The following is an 18547-nucleotide window of genomic DNA, read 5'->3' as shown; positions in this document are numbered from 1 at the left end:
CAGCCGGGAATCTATTATTGATATGTATTATTAGAGCAAATTCGTGCAGGAATCTTCTCGTACATCTCCCTCATAGGAATCTTCATTGTGAAACGCTCCTAGATGAGGCAGGTTGAGCTGTGGTGAAAACGTCTGCAACTATATCGTCGGTATATCAACATGTATCTCTCTCTATATTAACATCGAATTCAATGACGCAATTCGAGGCAAAATAAAATGTACACGTATAAGGCATATAATATATACAATGACAAAGGGAATTTAAAATCAATTAGAAGGAGCAAGAAATCATAATGCCGGCTTCCCACCCCCAACCATCCATCTCCCCGAGTCTCCCTCTTGCATTACCTTGCCCTCACGCTCCAGCTTCAGTAGTACCTGGATTACACCATGCGAAGCCGACAAACGCAGCTCTTCCGCGAGATCGGGATAAATAACCGCAACCAAGTCGATCGGTGACAATGCTCGAGGTTTTCCTTGCGTTGTTGCTACAGCCGCTGTCCCCACCTTGCTGCTGTCCGTACCTCCGAACTTCAACACTTGAAATACTTCCTCCTCCCTTTGACGCCGGTGGTCAATGTATTCCGTAATCTTAGCTCCACAGTCTTCGATTACGGCTCCATGTCCAGGATAGCCTCTGCCCGCACCAAGCTTGCGCATCCTTTCCAGCGTAGAGATATAAACGACAAGGTCTTCGAAAACCGCTGTTCCGTGGCCAAGCACATCTGAAATAGATAAACATCAGATATGCCGCAGAGTGAAGAAAAGAAAAAACGAAAAAGATACCAGGGGTTGTACATGTACAGTAGATAGAGCAACCAAAAAAACCCCTCATAATTATCAGCAAAAAAATGAAATACTACTTACTATCACCCGTAAACAACGCATTCTCCTCCTCCAGCACAAACGCCATATGATCCTCCGTATGGCCGGGCGTATGTACAGCTCTCAGCGTAGCTCCTTGCACCTTGAAAACCTGCCCATCCTCAATAGCCAACTGGCCCTTGTCCCCATCATGCTTATACACCTGCACCCCTGGGCACATCTTCAGTAAATCCCCGACGCCACCAACATGGTCGCGGTGCCAGTGTGTCAGCAGTGCTTTCTCCACGGTGGCCTTTTCAGCTGCCAGGAGCGCTTTGAGCGCGGCGGACCAGCTCGGTCGGCCTTCGCCTGTATCTATTAAGAGACGTCGGGCTCCCCGGCCGACAAGGTATGTGTTTGTGCCTTTATATGGTATTTTTGGCGCAATTGGGCGCGCGGATACATGTCAGCATTCAGGAGCCGAAAAAGACGGTTCTTCCTCCCCGTCGGGTTTAAATTTTGAGATATCAAAGGCTTCGTTTACCTTGTAGTGTGTACTAGAGTTAGAGCGGGGGTTAGCAAAATCGCAACAAGATATCTGTACTGTATATACATACCTTCCCAGGATTCCCCGCCAGCAGCCTGATCACCGATGCGCTCAATCTTTCCACCTCGGGCAATGGAAATAGCTGCGCAGCCATTTTTCTGCACTATTTTTCACCCTTCGCTTTAAAAAATCCTTATTCGCTCGATTTCAATTCCTGAGAACCAGCAATATGTAGGAAGTGATAAATAGTTTATTTTTCCTGCTAAGTAGATTTCATGGGTACTTTTACACCCCGCCTGGGATTTTCCCTGAAAGTGAGTACCGGCTAACAAGCTCCAAACGGTTAAATCTTCAGTTTTGTAATTCCGGACAGAAGATATTGGGCGATCTCTGTGTGTATGTAAAATGTTTATCCGAATAAAAAATCCGAAATAAATGGGTTTGACGAGCAATTTATAGTATCGAGAGGGGGGTGCTTCGGTTATTCCTTTTCACACCAATTTTTTTTTAAAAGCTCCATGTGATAGGATAGAAAGACCGAAAAAGAAGGGTTGGGAGAATGATTGTAGTCTGCCTTAAGTGAGGAGGATAATGATAAATCAATAACTGAAGAAAATGGAATATATGATTGAGAGAGAAAAGGAGAAGAGGAGAGAAGGAAAAGAATTCAAGAGTCCCGCTTTGATAGAGATCGATACCTGGGAGGATGATAGCCGGACAGCGAGAGAACTGTATGTAATTACCAGATTATACATCAATACATTACACAGAACTTGAGGACATTAAGAATACATGTGCAATAATACATACAAACCTCTCACTCCATTTACCTGCCTAGCATATAGGGATAGTTTTCGTAAATCTCAGCTCGTCCTCTAAATATCTGTTGAATACTTAGTCTTAACGGTATGTATCAGTATGAAAAGTAGAGAAAAGCCATAAAATATTATTGCGCGGTCTGTTCATGGGTAGAAAAGTCCCAGAACCTCGGCATTTCTTTCTACTCCATACCCAGCAAAATTACATACAAAAAAAACATGCGCCAGTCCTTCCTTCCGAGGCTTTTTACGCAGGATTTTAGTTGTTTGAAATTTCCTGCCTGGATTTATAAAGATCTTCTGTATCCTGCAATTCCCTTTTTTTCCAACGTTCAGACATGACTGCAGGTGCAAGGATCGATTTACATTTGTTTCGTAGAATCTTGAATGTTTTGACAGTGGATGGACGTTGCGACTGTTTCCCGATGAAAATGTAGAGGACGTAGGAAGGAAGCAAATACATAAACTATATATGGGAGAGAACATATATATAATGGAAGAAATCCATATAACTAACATATGTACTGTAGTTACGTATATATATATATATAAAGAAGAAACAAACGAGAAACACGGTAAACATAGACAAGAAGAAACGAAAGAGATAAAAAGGAAGAAGAGAAAGAACAGTAAAATTTGAGTTAATTTTCATCACATTTCTTGAGACAAACCAATGAGAAACAAAATGAGACAAGTAGAGGAATAGTGCATAAAGATAAACTAGGGGTGAAAAAAATGGATAAACATAAAGAAAATAACCCCAAACGCGTGAAGGTTGGCGAAATTTTGGATCGGTACAGTACAGGAGGGAGAGTTGGGGAAGAGGAAAGGTTTGAAAAAAGAAATGCGAGGAGAGGAGGGGAAAACGCAGAAACCATGAAAACGAAAATATGAAGATAGGGAGGCAGGTTCAACGGTTTCTTTTTTTGGTTCCCAACCGCGGACCCAACTCCGATATTTGCGATGTGTTCAGATCAACCCTCCTAGCCTTTTCGTTTGGCTTAGATAGATTCTGGATGGACAGACCTGCGCTGACACATTGTGCATGTAAAATATTTGACGCGTTTGCGATGTAGGAACGTGAGAGGGGGAGTAGGTCGTCCAGGGTTAGACCCATTAAAATTGAATCCAGCGTGTTGCGGTTTGTGGTGCGATGTCGATGGGTGATGACTCTACTGCCCTCTTCTCCACAATGCAATAGCGTTTTCGCCCAGGTTCCCAGCTTTTCTCCCGCGAATATAGAAATATATATTCTCCCTAGGCTCGTAAGACTCCATCGCCCTATACTCCACGCCAACTACTCCCTACCTAAACCTTTCCCTGCCCAAGATTTTACCCGTTCCTTTCAAGCGTTATATATAGAGCAAAAGCAAAATATATGAGACGTATTCATACATAAACAAGAGACGAAGACACTGTAAATACCTACACTCCCAACTTTTCTTCAAATGCCCTGCAATTTATATTTTTTTATGAATAGTCGGAAATGAATGTAGCCAAGGATTTATCTTTCTAAGCACGATGCTTAGCCATGGTGTTCAGGGCGCTTCCATCCTTGAACCATTCGATCTGGGACTCGTTGAAGGTGTGGGATAGTGAGACGTCGAAGCTCTTGCCGTTCTTGGGGTGGACACGGAGGGTCATGGGCTTGCCAACAGCGAGCTCGGTGCACATCAGGTCAACGATGTCATCGGGCTTGATCCTGTCGTAATCGGCTGGGTCGGAGAAGGTGAGGGGAAGCATACCCTGCTTCTTCAAGTTGGTTTCATGCTATATGATGTTAGTGACGACTGGCCAGTACATAACTCCTTTCGTTCATCACCTAGGTTCGAGCTTTTAACTTACAATACGGGCGAAGCTTCGGGTGATGATGGCGAGGCCTCCAAGATGTCTGGGCTCGAGAGCAGCGTGTTCTCGGGAGCTTCCCTCGCCGTAGTTCCAGTCACCGATGACAACCCACGGGATTCCTTGAGCCTTGTAGTCACGGGCAGTGGCGGGGACAGGGCCGTATTCGCCGGTCTTGAAGTTCTTGACCTTGTTGGCCTCTCCGTTCTCAGCGTTGATAGCACCAATCAACATGTTGTTGGAGATGTTGTCAAGATGGCCACGGTATTTCAACCAGGGGCCGGCCACTACACGAGAAAATCGATTAGTTTGGTTGGTCGATGGGGGAAAGAGGGGACAGAGCAGGAATAAAAGGCTTGGAATATCTTACTGGAAATGTGGTCAGTGGTGGTTTTGCCTTGGGCTTTGATCAGAATGGGAATTCCAACAGCGTCCTGTCCATTCCATGGCTTGAACGCTTCCAGGATCTGGAGGCGGTCGCTAGTAGGGGAAACAGCGACGGAAATGGCAGATCGATCCTTTGGTGGTGCTTGATATGTGTCGCGACCAGGGTCATATCCGCGAGATGGGAGACCAGCACCAGTTGGTGCCTTAAGCTTGAACTCCTTGCCATCCTTGCCCTTGAGAGTATCGGTCAAGGGGTTGAAGTTGAGGGTTCCGGCAATGGTCATGGCAACAACGAGGTCCGGGGAAGTGACGAAAGCATGGGTGGCAGGGTTGGCATCATTGCGTCCAGTGAAGTTACGGTTGTAGGACGAGACAATAGAGTTGGCCTCACCCTTCTTAACGTCCCTACGGTCCCACTGTCCAATGCAAGGGCCACAGGCATTGGCAAGGATAACACCGCCGAATTCCTCGAGGGTCTGCAGCTGGCCGTCACGCTCAATGGTTGCACGGATCTGTTCCGAACCGGGAGTAACAGTGAAGAGGGACTTGGCCTTGATACCATGGTCCAGGGCATCCCGCGCGATGGAAGCAGCTCGAGACATATCCTCATAGGAGGAGTTAGTGCAGGAGCCGATCAAACCGACTTTGAGTTCTTCGGGCCAGCCGTGCTCTTTGACAGCATCCTTAAACTTGGAGATAGGGGTTGCCAAGTCGGGGGTGAAGGGGCCGTTGATATGAGGCTCGAGTTCAGACAAGTTGATCTCGATCAATTGGTCGTATTCAGCACCCTCATCCTCACGGAGGCTGTGAGCATAGGATCTCGCAAAGTCGCCGATAGGCTGGCGTTTGGTGGCCTTCAAGTAATCATACATGCGGTCGTTGAAGGGGAAAACGGAAGTGGTAGCACCGATTTCAGCACCCATGTTACAGATGGTGCCCATGCCCGTGCAAGAGAGAGAGTCAACGCCTGGTCCGTGATACTCGATAATAGCGCCAGTGCCGCCTTTGACAGTGAGAATACCGGCGACCTTCAGGATGATATCTATTTACACTTGTCAGCTGCAAATTCCCCAAGTGGAGCCAAAAAAAAGGGGGGGATTGCGGTGATACTTTACCTTTGGGAGCGGTCCATCCGGACAATTCACCGGTTAGTCTGACACCGATAACATTAGGGGCCTTCAATTCCCAGGGAAGACCGGCCATAACATCGACAGCGTCAGCACCTCCAACACCAATGGCAGCCATACCAAGACCACCACCGTTGGGGGTATGGGAGTCAGTGCCGATCATCAGACCTCCGGGGAAAGCGTAGTTTTCCAGAAGGATTTGATGGATAATACCGGATCCGGGTTTCCAGAATCCAATATTGTACTTTGCGCAAGAAGATGCAAGGAAGTCGTAGACCTCCTTGTTGATCTCATTAGCTCTGGCAAGATCCTTCTCGCCACCAAGCTGAGCTTCAATCAAGTGGTCGCAGTGGACAGTTGTAGGGGTAGCAACTGAAGGCATGCCAGCGGACATGAACTGCAAGATAGCCATCTGGGCAGTGGCATCCTGACAGGCAACACGGTCCGGTCGCAGTTTTAGGTAAGACTTGCCGCGCTGGATTTCTTGTCCATGGGGGTCGTCAAGGTGAGAGTACATAATCTTCTCAGCATATGTTAATGGGCGGTTCAGGCGTTTTCGAACAATGTCGAGGTTCTCTGCCATTTTCCTGCAAGGAGCAAAAGGTGTGTTAGTAAACGGCTGGTTCCACGGAAGCTAGCAGCTCCATGTTTCCAGATCAGGGAAATCCGCAAAAGTTATTTGGGCCAATCCGGCCGGAGAGGATTGAACTTTTGCGCATTGTTCCCGCAAGACAACATGAGCTCCCTGCAAGATAGAGTGAAGATGTTCCGTACTTGTAGTTGATGTAGTTACCCTGTAGAGTATAGTTAGCAACGGGATTACTTCATTTGGCACAGACAGGCAAGCTCCAGGACTCCCGAAACTACACGAGGCGAACTTGCCCGGGAAAGAATCTCACCTTCTCATGATTGCACATCTCGACCTTTTTGTCAAGAGGAGAATCGTTGACGGTGGCCATACTCCGCGCGCCCAAAATCTGGTTCGAATAATCAAGTCAGCAATTGGAGCCCATGTATGGGTTCCTAGATCGTGGGATAGACGACGCTAGGTCTGTCCGCGTTCAAGCCACTTACGGCGCGGGATTTAGAGGCCTATCGAGAGAACATGTTAGCTATATCCAATGAGGCCAAATTGACACCGAGAACGAAGATCAAATTGTTTCTGAAGAAGATTCTCCAGAAATGACTGGCAGAATAGGACAGAGAGAGCCACTTGCCAGCGCACTTAGGCGGCCAATCCGGGTTGTGATCATGATGGCAGCTTGCTCTGTAAGCACACTGAACTATCTTGCTAAACGTCGAAGCACATCCAACGTCGAGGCAAAGCAGGCAACTCGACGAGGGCCGTGAGACAGAAAAGAAGGGGGGATTAGAGATAGAAGATTGGATTGGGAGGGAGGGAGGGGAGAGGAGGAGGAAAGATGAAAACAGGAATCAGAAGCAAGATAAAAGCAGCACAACGGAGCTTATGTTCGAATGTTCGGGCTGTGAAGTCACTCTGACCCAAATCTGGACTAGGCGATACATGTGAGTTTCAGTACAGGTATAGTAATATTACATGGTTTTACAGTTACGATATCCAGGTATTAATACTTCTCACTGGCTGCACAACGCCCAGTTTGCACGCCATGATCCGGCAAGCTCGGCTGTGTTCCGCCCCTAAATGTATGAAATTAAAACACATCAATACACCAGCTGGCGACCACCCGCCCGCATTTGGTTTGTTCGCGGCACCGCAATCTGATTTGTGGGGCATCCAACCACCCGAGCGAAAATTTTTTGTTGACCTGCAGACCAGACCAAGCAATGCAAATCCCAGCTCTGTGACTGGCTGCTGCCCAGTTCCTCCCGTCCGGCGCCCGCTCTTCGTTTCCCACACCAGTTGCTTCGTATCTTGTATCTTGGAATAACAATAAAATAATCAACATCAAGTCAGTTAAAGAAACAGAATATTATTGGGGAAAATATAAAATTCCCAGCCAATCACCAGCCATCTGTTTCTGACTCTCTCCCACCCAGGCCAGTTTTTAAGCTGGAACTTGTGATCAACTTTTTTGTTTTGCCCAATGTACTCCGTATACCACGCAGTGTTACTGTAACCTCAAGCAGAGGAGACAGTCTACGGGGCTAATTTACCTGCATGACAAGGGTAAAAGAAAAGCACAGCAAATAAACTAGCAACTAAATAATTGCCCTGCCTGGTCGGTAATTTTGGATTTTGGAGGGGGGTGCCGCGGCCAGCCAAAACGTCATCCAGCGTCACAGAGCTGGAAAAAAGACAGCGGGCTTGGCGCTGGATTCTACGGGATTTGCTCGGCTCTGCATCCGTTTCAGCAATAATTGATGGGGACTTTCTTGTATTTTCCTGGATTCGTGGGGGATTGGGAAATTCATTTCCAGAGAATAATAATTTGATTATTTCCGGAGCATTGAATTGGCTCGATAAAGCGCGGGGTGTCATTTAATTGTGCACGTGAATATTAAGCTGCACTGTGCACGGAACAATATTTTAGCGCTCCGATACAAAAATGGAATAGTGCTAAATATTTCGCAGACAACGGGAGTAATGAAGCTCACCGCATTGAAACATTTCACATCACAAGAAGCTCAACCATCGCAACAATGGGGGCCACGAAAAGAATAAAGACCAAACGACGGACGAGGTGAGTTTGCTATGCTCTGACTACTACTACTACCACCAGTCCGGCATGAAACCAGACACTGACCACCCGACTTTCTCGATTGTAGAGACTACGATCAAGTCTGCGCGGACATAAACTCCTCCAAACACCTTTCCCAATATAAAGAGACCAAGGCCGCAGAAGACCTGCCTGGCCTAGGCAGGCATTACTGTGTCGAGTGTGCGAAATGGTTCGAAAGTGATTATAATCTCGTGGCTCATCGGCGGGGGAAGAATCATAAGCGGAGGTGCGTTATCTTTTTCTCTTTTCTCTCTTCCTGCCTTAAAAAATTGTTCATACATTACTGTCGAGAAAGGGTGAGGGAAGAGGGGGCATGGCTGATATTCATTTTACTTGCTTGATGTGGGGAGGGAAAATCAATATCACTGACTGAAAGTTGTGAATATAAATAGGCTCCGTCTCCTGAAGGAAGAACCACATTCGCAAAAGATAGCGGAAGCTGCTATTGGATTGGGAACGGATAATGGGACGCGGGATGTGCAGGCTATGGACGTTGTGGAATCGGAAATGATCGAGTGAAAATTACATTTTTCTATTAATGATGATTGGACGATATGATGATGAACTGGAAAGTGCTGGAAACATTTACGGGAGAATATGGTCGGCGACTTTACACCTCCCAAACGGAATAGCCAGCCTCTGGTTGGCATAGTCACGGGGGAGGGGCACATCTTCTCCTTTCGCTTGCTGGCCATTACCATGGAGCATAATTATTAGGCCGCTTTGATCATGGGTGATCTGAGGAGGCTATATACGGAGGAGAATTTCGGGAAATTGGTTCTTGGAGTCATGGAGTTATCAAGGGTAACCCACAGGGACAGATGGTCTAATAATATAGACTACGGGTTAAGCAAAACAGTGTAGGTTGATTTTTCTTTTTGCGAGGCAACCAGTTATATATAAATATATCTCGAATATATTTTTCCAAAATCCAGCGAACATGCAAGATCATCAAAACATATAGACATCTATGTAACTTATATATATTCATGAAACAATTCATCGAGGAGACGACCATATCTCATGTTTCATTCCATCAACGATGCACTGCCAGGATGTTTGAGGAATTTCATCATCCACTCGTACGTCGCCCACTTCGAGAAATCGGTTAGCACATCCAAAAACATATACTTGTGAAATCACCAAAATCACATACCTGTACAGCATTTACAATAAACGCTCTCAAGCTACACACGCCCAAACCACGGTAGAATATCCTGAGGCCCTCAGTGCGATATGCCTCCTTTGCTATCCCCAGAGTACTCAGTATACGTCCATCGTTCCCGGAAGGTCGTAGCAGATTTTGTCTCTCGGTCGAAACGCCGGGAAGAAGCGAGCTCGCCGAACCCTGTGCCTGTAGCCGTGTCTTAATAACATCTAGCGGGAATACAGAAGCCCAAGTGACAATGCCGGCGATGCCGCCGCAAATAAGGATTTTGGCCGCTGTTTGTTCAGAGCTTTCGTCGGGGCTTGTCATGAGGCGCTTGCATAGTTCGTAGGACCAGAAACTATTATTTTTTTTGAACGGAATAACGCGGAGTTAAGAAATTGAGTGCACATATATGGGCAGATATAAGGGAGTAGCGAAAAAGAGGCATAGGTAAGGGAGCGGAAATTATTATTTTTCGTACTAGAACCCATATCCCACCGAGTCTCGGATACTCGTAACTCCCCCTCCGTAATATAGTCCCCTAAATCCTCGTCTTCTCCAAATATCCTTCGTCACAGTCCATGACGATATCGATTGGTGGGAAGCAAGCTGCGCTCGGCACTTTACCAACTCGGTCGGCGAGGATATGACCCAGCTCGCAAGTCCACCGACAGCACCCGCAACCCATATCTGATACAGCGGAACGCCTACAGGGTTAGTGGGGTCAGGTACGGGCTGCGAGACTATACCCGTCAAGGTCCGGTTATAGGCAACGAAGAGAATCGCATTGAGGGCGCCATATCCAAGGATCGGTGCGGTTGCGCCTGTTCACGGGGGGGAGAATTGAACATGACCGGTTAGCTTTTTCAATTTGTTTTCCCTCGTTTTCAATAAAATCGCAACAATATCTCCACATAGTATAGTATAACTAACCTCGAACGAGAGAACTCGCAGTGTCGAAATGGCTCCTAAACCCCTGGGGAGATCGCAGTGATCCGGGGGCAGCCTGCCCTGCCTGAAGACGGGTCTTCACCAGGTCGAGGGGATTTCCGATTACAATGCCAATGGCTCCGCTGAGGTAGCCAGCCCAGAAATCATTGGACATGGATCTATAGCTGTCCACCTCGAGGCCCTCGAGATAGATGTCTCCATCATGTATATCGAGGGGGCCGAGGCAAAGCTGGATGAATTCAATGGCGGGAGGACTGGGCATCCATCCATGGTGGGGTGTGTCATGTGATTCCGTGGCCTTTTGGTGATGAAAGCTTGGCAAGCAAACGCGTTAAATCAAACGTTGACGCGTCCGAGCGAGCTCTTCGACGGGTTTGGCTCAGTAATTCCTCGTCGACAACGTCGTCTTTTTACCGGACTCTCGCTTTATTTTATCACTTCAATGTAGAAGTGATTTAGTCAAATGTATTCTGCTCCACCTGATTGGATCTTTTGATGAAGTCCTCAGCTAATATCTCCCCAGGCATCGCCCCCGTCCGAAGACCTCGGAAGCCGTTGCAACAAAACCTTCAGCGGACAGGCTCAATAAACCATTCAAATGTCCCGGGTTAGCGCTACGTACACGGGCCTCTGATAAGCCCGCTAGAAAAAGAAGAAAAGTCAACTATGCGGGAGCGGACGGAGAGGCGGAAGATGGGGAGAAACCATGGACCAACGAAGATCGACTTGCCCTCGCGAACCGCGATGCAAATAGGTTCCCTGCATTCAAAGTGAAGGATAAAGAGCAGATTTTCAAGCAGCGGTTTTCCATCCCTTTAATGAATAAAAATTCCGGCGCCTATAATCCGAATCGTCCAGCTCCCATTCTTGGGATGCGGAGCGGGACGACATTTGTTGTTAAACCGCTGCATGATCCCAGCGGGGAATTTGCGATTGTTCTTTATGACCCTACGATTGATGATAAGCCGGTCGACCCTAATGATGCTAATGATGGAAATGAAGAAAGGAAGGAAGGGGAGAAGAAAAATGATCCCCCCAAGTTGGATGCACCACTTGTGCATAAGAGTTTGGCGGATATTCTTGGAATTAAGAAGAAGGTTGACGCTCGTCCGAGAGTTCCGGTTGTTATTGATCCTAGACTTGCAAAGGTGTTGCGTCCGCATCAAGTGGAGGGAGTGAAGGTATTTTTATCAACACGGCTGCTGTCACTTTGGATGTGACTTTTACCGCTGACCTGCGTTAGTTCTTATATCGCTGTACTACTGGTATGATCGATCCCAAGGCCAATGGTTGTATTATGGCAGACGAGATGGGTTTGGGCAAAACGGTACGGCCAAATGAATTTAACCGAAGTGACGTGGTGCTAATACATACAATATTAGCTCCAATGTATTACTCTGTTATGGACACTGCTTAAGCAATCTCCGGAGGCGGGTAAAACGACCATTCAGAAGTGCGTGATTGCTTGCCCATCGACGCTGGTGAAGAACTGGGCGAACGAACTTGGTATGTCGAGATATTCTACAAGCATGGTTTCTAATGCTGATGATTATTGTAGTCAAATGGTTGGGGGAGGGAGCAGTATCGCCTTTTGTTATTGACGGAAAAGCTTCCAAAGCGGAGCTTATATCCCAGCTCCGACAATGGGCAGTCTCGTCAGGGCGTGCCGTTGTCAGACCAGTTCTGATTGTGTCGTATGAGACATTGAGGCTCAATGTCGATGAACTTAAGGACACTCCGATTGGGTTACTGCTTTGCGATGAAGGCCACCGACTCAAAAACGGAGACAGCCAAACATTTACTGCCTTGAATAGCCTAAATGTCGACCGTCGAGTCATCCTTTCTGGAACTCCAATTCAGAATGACTTGTCCGAGTATTTCTCGCTTTTGAATTTTGCCAATCCGAACATTCTGGGAACTCGGAGCGAGTTTCACAAAAAATACGAGATGCCAATCCTCCGTGGCCGAGACGCTGATGCTACTGATGAGGATAGGAAGAAGGGCGATGAAAGTGTAACAGAGCTTTTGAACGTTGTCAACAAGTTCATTATTCGACGAACCAACGATATCCTTTCCAAGTACTTGCCTGTCAAGTACGAGCATGTGGTGTTTTGCGGGCTGGCTCCGTTTCAAACTGATTTGTATAATCATTTCATTCAAAGCCCAGATATCAAAAGTTTGCTCCGAGGTAAGGGAAGTCAGCCCTTGAAAGCGATTGGACTTCTGAAAAAGCTTTGCAACCACCCAGACCTCCTTAACCTAGGCACAGACCTTCCTGGAAGTGAGCAGTTTTTCCCGGATGATTATGTTCCAATGGAGTGTCGGGGACGGGATCGCGATGTGAGATCTTGGTATTCTGGTAAAATGATGGTCTTGGATCGCATGCTTGCGCGGATTCGGCAGGACACCAATGACAAGATTGTTTTGATTAGCAATTACACGCAAACTCTTGACCTTTTTGAAAGGCTTTGCCGGACTCGTCAATACGGTTGCCTACGATTGGATGGCACGATGAATGTGACCAAAAGACAGAAATTGGTTGACAAATTCAATGACCCTAACGGGGAAGAATTTGTCTTTTTGCTTAGTAGTAAGGCAGGCGGTTGTGGTATCAACTTAATTGGTGCCAATCGCCTGGTTTTATTCGATCCAGACTGGAACCCGGCGGCTGACCAGCAAGCCCTCGCTCGAGTGTGGCGTGACGGACAGAAGAAAGACTGCTTTGTCTACCGCTTTATTGCAACAGGTACTATCGAAGAGAAGATATTCCAGAGGCAGTCTCATAAGCAATCGCTCTCTTCATGCGTCGTTGACTCTGCTGAAGACGTCGAGCGCCATTTTAGTCTTGATTCGCTTCGAGAACTTTTCCAGTTTAAACCGGGGACTCGCAGCGACACTCATGACACCTTCAAGTGCAAAAGATGTCGGCCTGACGGCACCCAGCACATCAGGGCGCCGGCCATGATGTACGGAGACACGAGCTCATGGAACCATTTTGTCAATGATGGGGAGAAAGGCCCCTTGGGTAAGATCCAGGATTTGCTATTGAGACAAGAAGCGTCTGAGCGGGATGTGACGGCGGTATTCCAGTATATCAGTCATTGAATCGAGGGGCATTTAACTTTTCTTTTTGTTCCTCTTTTTTTCAGAGAATTTGGCGTTGGGGATATCATTGCTGCATATTTGTATCTTGAATACAATACAAAACAGACCTAAAGCTTAGATTAGATCATAGTTACTCTGTCGATATTGGCAGCTCTTGATATCTATAACTCCGTACTGCACAAGTCGCTTGCCCCTGGATGGTAGGTCAAGTGATAATAGCCGCGCTGCCAAGGCCTCAGCTGTTTAGGGGTTAGCGTGTTTGGAGAGCTCTCCAATCTACGTCACCACAACAATTCAACACTAAATGTTTCTCTTCTCCCTCTACGGAACAAGGAGCTGGGATTCGTATTCTCTCGGTCATATCAGGCAATTCATAATTTATTTTCTCGTATTGTAACCATGACAGGAAGAAATCCCGAAACTCTTTGACGTTTTCCCTCCGTCATAACCAACATATCTAGCTTGACATTGCCTGGGCACTCTCCGAACGACATGAGTGCTGAAGCCTGAGATCTACCTCACACCGAACCTGTCTACTATGATAGCGCCCGACATGGATCCATCCGTTCAAAGGCTTCTGAGTGACAAGCTATACGATAAGCGGAAACAAGGTGCTTTGGAGTGAGCACTCAATGAACCCCAAGCACCAGCAAATCTATACATAAAAACATTTGACTGAAAACCACAAGCTAACTCTTCATTCTTTTATGGAAACAATAGGCTGGAAAAGGTCATCCGCGATGCCCTTGCGAAAGGTGAACATAGCAAAATAAAAAATATTGTCGACCAGCTGTGTCATGAATATGCCTACGCTGTTCACCAACCTCACACAAGAAATGGAGGATTAATCGGCCTCGCAGCCGCTTCGATTGCGCTTGGGACTGTGAGTTGTGTGAATATCGTACAATTTAGTTGTGCAAATAGCATGGAAACTCAGTATTATCTATGTAGGATGAAGTTGCGCCCTACCTCCACGAGATTGTCCCTCCCGTCCTCGCCTGTTTTACAGACCAGGATGCTCGAGTTCGATATTACGCGTGCGAAAGCATGTATAATATCGCGAAAGTGGCTAAGGGGGAATTGCTACTATTTTTCAATGATATATTCGACGCTCTATGCAAAGTAAGTCTGAGATGATGAATTCATGTGCAAAATGTATTACAAAGTTAATTGACCCTTCGGGTGCTAGCTGGCTTCCGACTCAGAGCTGTCAGTGAAAAACGGCGCAGAGCTCCTCGACCGACTGGTGAAAGATATAGTTTCTGAATCGGCAGCCTCATACGTTTCCGTTTTGCAAGTCCCCAGAAAAGGTCATGGCGAATCTGGGGTAGATGGTGCTGATGAATCAGAAGTCGCCGATCTGCCCACAGCATTCTCGCTTGCGAATTTCATTCCCCTCCTCAAAGAACGCATACATGTCATAAATCCTTTCACTCGTACCTTCCTGGTGTCGTGGCTGACTCTGTTGGATACCATACCCGATTTGGAGCTTGTGTATTATTTACCTGCGTTCCTAGGAGGCTTGTTCAGGTTCCTCAGTGACCCCAATAGAGATGTTCATACAATTACCCAGGGTGCTCTGGAGACATTCCTTAACGAGATCAAGAAGATTGCTCGGATAAAAAAGGGGATCGCATACAGCCGCCGTGATCAGGAAAGCGGGAGTATAAAACGATCAGCTACTAGCGATAGTATGAGTGTTGGCTCAGGCTCGAACAACCCCAAAGACATTAGCGAAAATGCTATTGCGGATTCGGATTCTGGAACTGCCAATGGTGAAGATGTTCATGTATATGGAGATTATGTTCCCGGGCAGGATGTATACGTAGATCATCCCAAGATCCTGGATATTCTAGTTGGTTTTGTGGACACGGCGTTTGGTACGTTTACCTCATCTGATATGAGATATTCGTTTCGCCAACCATATGCTAACGAAGCTACAGAGGAGGAAATCCAGCTGACGGCCCTCCGATGGATTGATAGCTTTTTCGAAATAAGCCCAGAGGACATACTTCAATTTGTCCCCCGCCTCCTTTCACAAGTGCTACCTGCCCTTTCGAGCGGTTCAAACCAAGTTCGTGAGGCTGCAAACCGGGTTAACACATCACTCATGCAGTATATTGTTTCCCTCACTGATGATAACGCCCTTGATGAGACACGACTAGCGGCACCATCAAGGGTGCCTACCGGGCCGATTAAAGAGGCAGATGGTCGAAGATCATCAACTCCTACGGGCAAACAGTCTAGCCTTTCTGCGGTTAACGAAGTCAACGTCAAAAAGCCGCTCCCATCTCGCCCTGCATCCAGAACTGATTTAACTCCACGAAGCAGCGCAGATGCAACGCCACTACCTTCACCGGATCTAGATTATGCGGCGGCTGTTAGCGCCTTGACTCTCCAGTTCCTCAATGAAAATGAGGCTACGAGAGTTGCATCCTTAGCTTGGTTAATTATGCTTCACCGAAAAGCGCCTCGGAAGGTTCTAGCCTTCCACGATGGCACGTTTCCAGCCCTGCTCAAGACTCTGTCTGATCCTTCAGAAGCTGTTGTTACGCGAGATCTGCAGCTACTGTCTCAGATTTCAAGAAACAGTGAGGATGGCTACTTCACATCGTTCATGGTGAATCTACTTCAGCTATTTTCCACTGATCGAAAGCTTCTCGAAATCCGCGGCAACCTTATTATCAGACAACTCTGCGTTAACCTAAGCCCAGAACGTATTTACAGAACGTTGGCAGACTGTCTTGAAAAGGAGGAGGTGGGTTATGCCGCCCAAATTTCTATTCTCGGCCTCTGGTAAATATGAACTAACTATTTGTATGTAGGATATTGAATTTGCTAGTATCATGGTGCAAAACCTTAACAACAATCTTATTACTGCTCCTGAACTAGCTGATATGAGAAAGAGATTGAGAAATCCCGAATCCAGGGTATGTGGAGCTTCCAGGGGATTTCCACGCCTCTCGCTAATGTATTCTTAGGACGGCCAAATGTTTTTCGTTGCATTGTTTAGATCATGGTGCCACAATGCTGTTGCGACATTTTCCCTGTGTTTGCTAGCTCAAGCGTATGAGCAGGCGTATAATCTTTTGCAAATTTTGTAAGGCCCGGTTAGCTCATATATTTTTGTCATAAAAGCTAATCAGCCTCATAGCGCGGAGTTGGAGATGACCGTCAATATGTTAATCCAAATCGACAAGCTTGTTCAATTACTAGAGTCGCCAGTGTTCACCTGTTAGTGCCTCAGCTTAACAGTATTATTATTCATATGGAAGGTCCACATTCGAACTAAATTTATCTTTTATAGATCTCCGTCTCCAGCTTTTAGAACCGGAGAAGTATCCATATTTATATAAATGTCTTTACGGCGTTCTGATGCTGCTTCCTCAAAGTTCTGCATTTGCTGCACTAAAGAACCGCCTAAACAGTGTGAGCAACATTGGATTACTGCAGCCAGCTGCCCGAGGGTACGTCTATACTAGGATCCACACTATCCCATCCCACCCTATTCAATTTCATTGCTCACACATTCTCGAATTATCTAGCATGAGCACAAATACGCCAGGCATTTCTTCATCATACGAACGACCAGGAGGAAGACTAAAATCCCGCGAAGATATCCGATGGGTTGATTTGCTCGAGAAATTCAAGAGTGTACAGGAGAAATCCAGACGGTCAGGGCGCTCATCATCACGTCAATTCGACTCGGACGGGAATAGTATGCCTCATTCATCAATTGCAGCCGCAGTCGCAGCAGCCACTGCTGCCGACCAAAGTGGAAACAAGGAGAAAGGGGCTGTCGATGCCCATCGTTTGAGTGCCCCAGGCGGAGTAGGTACTGGGGGTGGACTCGGAATCGCCCATGCAACGCGGCTAGGGTTTGCCACAAACGAAGGCGCTGCCGTAGCGCAAAAGGCGCCTAAGTCGAGATCCACGTTAGGAAATTTCGGACGATTAAGTGGAATCGGGCAGAGGAAGTCGAAGCGTTGAAATGTCTAGTTTATTGTTGTTGATTGTGCTCAAGGATTACCGGAATGAAAATAACAATCTTGCTCTTCCGTTTACGGTTTCCTTTGTTTTTAAGAGATTTATGAACATATTCCATTGTGGATTTATTTTATTTTTATTTTATTATTTTATTATTTTATTATTTTATTATTTTATTATTTTATTATTTTATTATTTATTTTTTAAACTTCCGTTTTGTCATCGTTTCCTTTGCCAAACATTGTTCTCCTATTGCTCGATTTTACATTATCCCCTTGATAGATGATCAGAAGTGGTTATGTCTGACGAATTGAAGCAAGCGAATTATCATACCAATTTGTAGATAAATATGATACATTGATGCTTGGTAGCATTTGGGAGTTGATATGTAGTCTTGTGAGACGATCAGATATACGGCGCTGCGGACTTGTTGGTATCAGTCATTGGACGAGGTTCTAGAAAAAATTCAAGCGATATCACTAAGATAAGGCGTAAAAAAGGTCTCTCTGATGGGCTATGTCCCCATAACGAGCTCAGCTAGAGGAGAGTGATAAGGATTCCATAGAGTGCGAAGGGGGGGAGATATGTGGCGAGTATGCGTTCACACAAAGTATACTTCGACCGATTTGAGAGTGCCTCAGCTGTTGCTCTTTTTATGTAAAAGTCCCGCAAGCCCCAAAGGGGCATATCAAAGGGTAAGAATGCAATCACACACACGGAGAGACATTGGTGTACTAAGTATCTAAAATGGAAGAGAAAGTGAATAGATTGTTAAAAGTAACAGGTGCTTATATACATGTACATTACGTTAGTTAGTGGGACAGAATGCCTAAATATTTACAGCAGAAAGGTTCAGTTACAAATCGTATAGCTTTATCAAAAATGGAAAAAGAACCAAAAGAAAATATAAAAGTAAACGAGGCCAGAATCTTGAACTGAGTCAAATGCTGAGAAAAGATAGGGGAAAAAGAAGTAAACTGAGATTCGGGGTTCGAGATTGACCTTGGATGGCATTGCTCATTTGAAAGCATTACGACATCACAACGAAGAGGTTCACTGCAATGCGAGATGCATTAGGTCGAGAAATGGGGGAAGAATGCCCGCGGAACACTTCTCATGTTCGA

The 18547-nt window shown here is 46.3% G+C and overlaps 6 protein-coding genes across 6 annotated transcripts; 3 read left to right on the top strand and 3 right to left on the bottom strand.

Moving 5' to 3' along the window:
* Positions 1-34: 34 nt before the first annotated feature.
* Positions 35-2419, bottom strand: BDBG_00325 (metallo-beta-lactamase domain-containing protein). The gene is made up of 5 exons (XM_002629033.2): positions 2166-2419; positions 1422-2080; positions 1349-1361; positions 868-1227; positions 35-725 (listed from the first exon to the last, which is right to left on the bottom strand). The coding sequence occupies exons 2-5, from the start codon at positions 1503-1505 to the stop codon at positions 289-291; spliced, it is 894 nt and encodes a 297-aa protein (XP_002629079.1). The 5' UTR covers positions 1506-2080; positions 2166-2419; the 3' UTR covers positions 35-288.
* Positions 2420-2423: 4 nt separating this feature from the next.
* BDBG_00324 (aconitate hydratase, mitochondrial) lies at positions 2424-7151 on the bottom strand. Its single transcript, XM_002629032.2, has 8 exons — positions 6746-7151; positions 6603-6620; positions 6428-6505; positions 6303-6322; positions 5517-6115; positions 4385-5443; positions 4015-4301; positions 2424-3939 (listed from the first exon to the last, which is right to left on the bottom strand). Exons 1-8 carry the CDS (start codon positions 6779-6781, stop codon positions 3682-3684), a joined length of 2355 nt encoding a protein of 784 aa, XP_002629078.2. The 5' UTR covers positions 6782-7151; the 3' UTR covers positions 2424-3681.
* A 999-nt stretch (positions 7152-8150) lies between these two features.
* BDBG_00323 (C2H2 finger domain-containing protein) lies at positions 8151-8749 on the top strand (the record flags this gene model as incomplete). Its single annotated transcript, XM_002629031.1, has 3 exons — positions 8151-8191; positions 8277-8456; positions 8623-8749. The coding sequence occupies 3 exons, from the start codon at positions 8151-8153 to the stop codon at positions 8747-8749; spliced, it is 348 nt and encodes a 115-aa protein (XP_002629077.1).
* A 73-nt stretch (positions 8750-8822) lies between these two features.
* On the bottom strand, positions 8823-10798 carry BDBG_00322 (mitochondrial carrier protein). The gene is made up of 4 exons (XM_002629030.2): positions 10314-10798; positions 9862-10204; positions 9387-9738; positions 8823-9324 (listed from the first exon to the last, which is right to left on the bottom strand). Exons 1-4 carry the CDS (start codon positions 10591-10593, stop codon positions 9259-9261), a joined length of 1041 nt encoding a protein of 346 aa, XP_002629076.2. The 5' UTR covers positions 10594-10798; the 3' UTR covers positions 8823-9258.
* Positions 9969-13611, top strand: BDBG_00321 (DNA repair protein rhp54). Its single transcript, XM_031719839.1, has 6 exons — positions 9969-10236; positions 10335-10796; positions 10855-11512; positions 11575-11658; positions 11714-11837; positions 11890-13611. Coding segments are annotated over exons 2-6 (2415 nt in total). The 5' UTR covers positions 9969-10236; positions 10335-10794; the 3' UTR covers positions 13437-13611.
* Positions 13612-13738: 127 nt separating this feature from the next.
* BDBG_00320 (DNA repair and recombination protein RAD54 and RAD54-like protein) lies at positions 13739-17567 on the top strand. Its single transcript, XM_002629028.2, has 10 exons — positions 13739-14057; positions 14157-14319; positions 14388-14558; positions 14626-15316; positions 15380-16194; positions 16262-16366; positions 16418-16536; positions 16591-16670; positions 16744-16903; positions 16982-17567. Exons 1-10 carry the CDS (start codon positions 13975-13977, stop codon positions 17424-17426), a joined length of 2832 nt encoding a protein of 943 aa, XP_002629074.2. The 5' UTR covers positions 13739-13974; the 3' UTR covers positions 17427-17567.
* Positions 17568-18547: the final 980 nt, after the last annotated feature.

The sequence above is a fragment of the Blastomyces gilchristii genome (genome assembly GCF_000003855.2).
Source record: "Blastomyces gilchristii SLH14081 genomic scaffold supercont1.1, whole genome shotgun sequence".
NCBI classification, from domain to species: Eukaryota; Fungi; Ascomycota; class Eurotiomycetes; order Onygenales; family Ajellomycetaceae; genus Blastomyces; species Blastomyces gilchristii.
Note: the sequence above shows the minus strand (reverse complement) of the source record. Positions and strands in the feature narration are given on the sequence as shown.

Coding starts and splice junctions, on each gene's coding strand:
- BDBG_00325 (XM_002629033.2), bottom strand. CDS start 1,505: ATGGCTGCGCAGCTATTTCCATTGCCCGAGGTGGAAAGATTGAGCGCA. Junction 726..867: donor TGCGTTGTTTACGGGTGATA/GTAAGTAGTATT, acceptor TATCTATTTCAG/ATGTGCTTGGCCACGGAACA.
- BDBG_00324 (XM_002629032.2), bottom strand. CDS start 6,781: ATGATCACAACCCGGATTGGCCGCCTAAGTGCGCTG. Junction 6,116..6,302: donor GGTAACTACATCAACTACAA/GTACGGAACATC, acceptor TGCTCCTTGCAG/GAAAATGGCAGAGAACCTCG. Junction 3,940..4,014: donor CCCGAAGCTTCGCCCGTATT/GTAAGTTAAAAG, acceptor AACATCATATAG/CATGAAACCAACTTGAAGAA.
- BDBG_00322 (XM_002629030.2), bottom strand. CDS start 10,593: ATGCCCAGTCCTCCCGCCATTGAATTCATCCAGCTTTGCCTCGGCCCC. Junction 9,739..9,861: donor TCGGTGGGATATGGGTTCTA/GTACGAAAAATA, acceptor AAAAAATAATAG/TTTCTGGTCCTACGAACTAT. Junction 9,325..9,386: donor TTATTGTAAATGCTGTACAG/GTATGTGATTTT, acceptor GATTTCTCGAAG/TGGGCGACGTACGAGTGGAT.
- BDBG_00321 (XM_031719839.1), top strand. Junction 11,659..11,713: donor AGATGGGTTTGGGCAAAACG/GTACGGCCAAAT, acceptor ATACAATATTAG/CTCCAATGTATTACTCTGTT. Junction 11,838..11,889: donor GAACTGGGCGAACGAACTTG/GTATGTCGAGAT, acceptor TGATTATTGTAG/TCAAATGGTTGGGGGAGGGA.
- BDBG_00320 (XM_002629028.2), top strand. CDS start 13,975: ATGATAGCGCCCGACATGGATCCATCCGTTCAAAGGCTTCTGAGTGAC. Junction 16,195..16,261: donor ACTGTCTTGAAAAGGAGGAG/GTGGGTTATGCC, acceptor ATTTGTATGTAG/GATATTGAATTTGCTAGTAT. Junction 16,671..16,743: donor AGAGTCGCCAGTGTTCACCT/GTTAGTGCCTCA, acceptor TATCTTTTATAG/ATCTCCGTCTCCAGCTTTTA.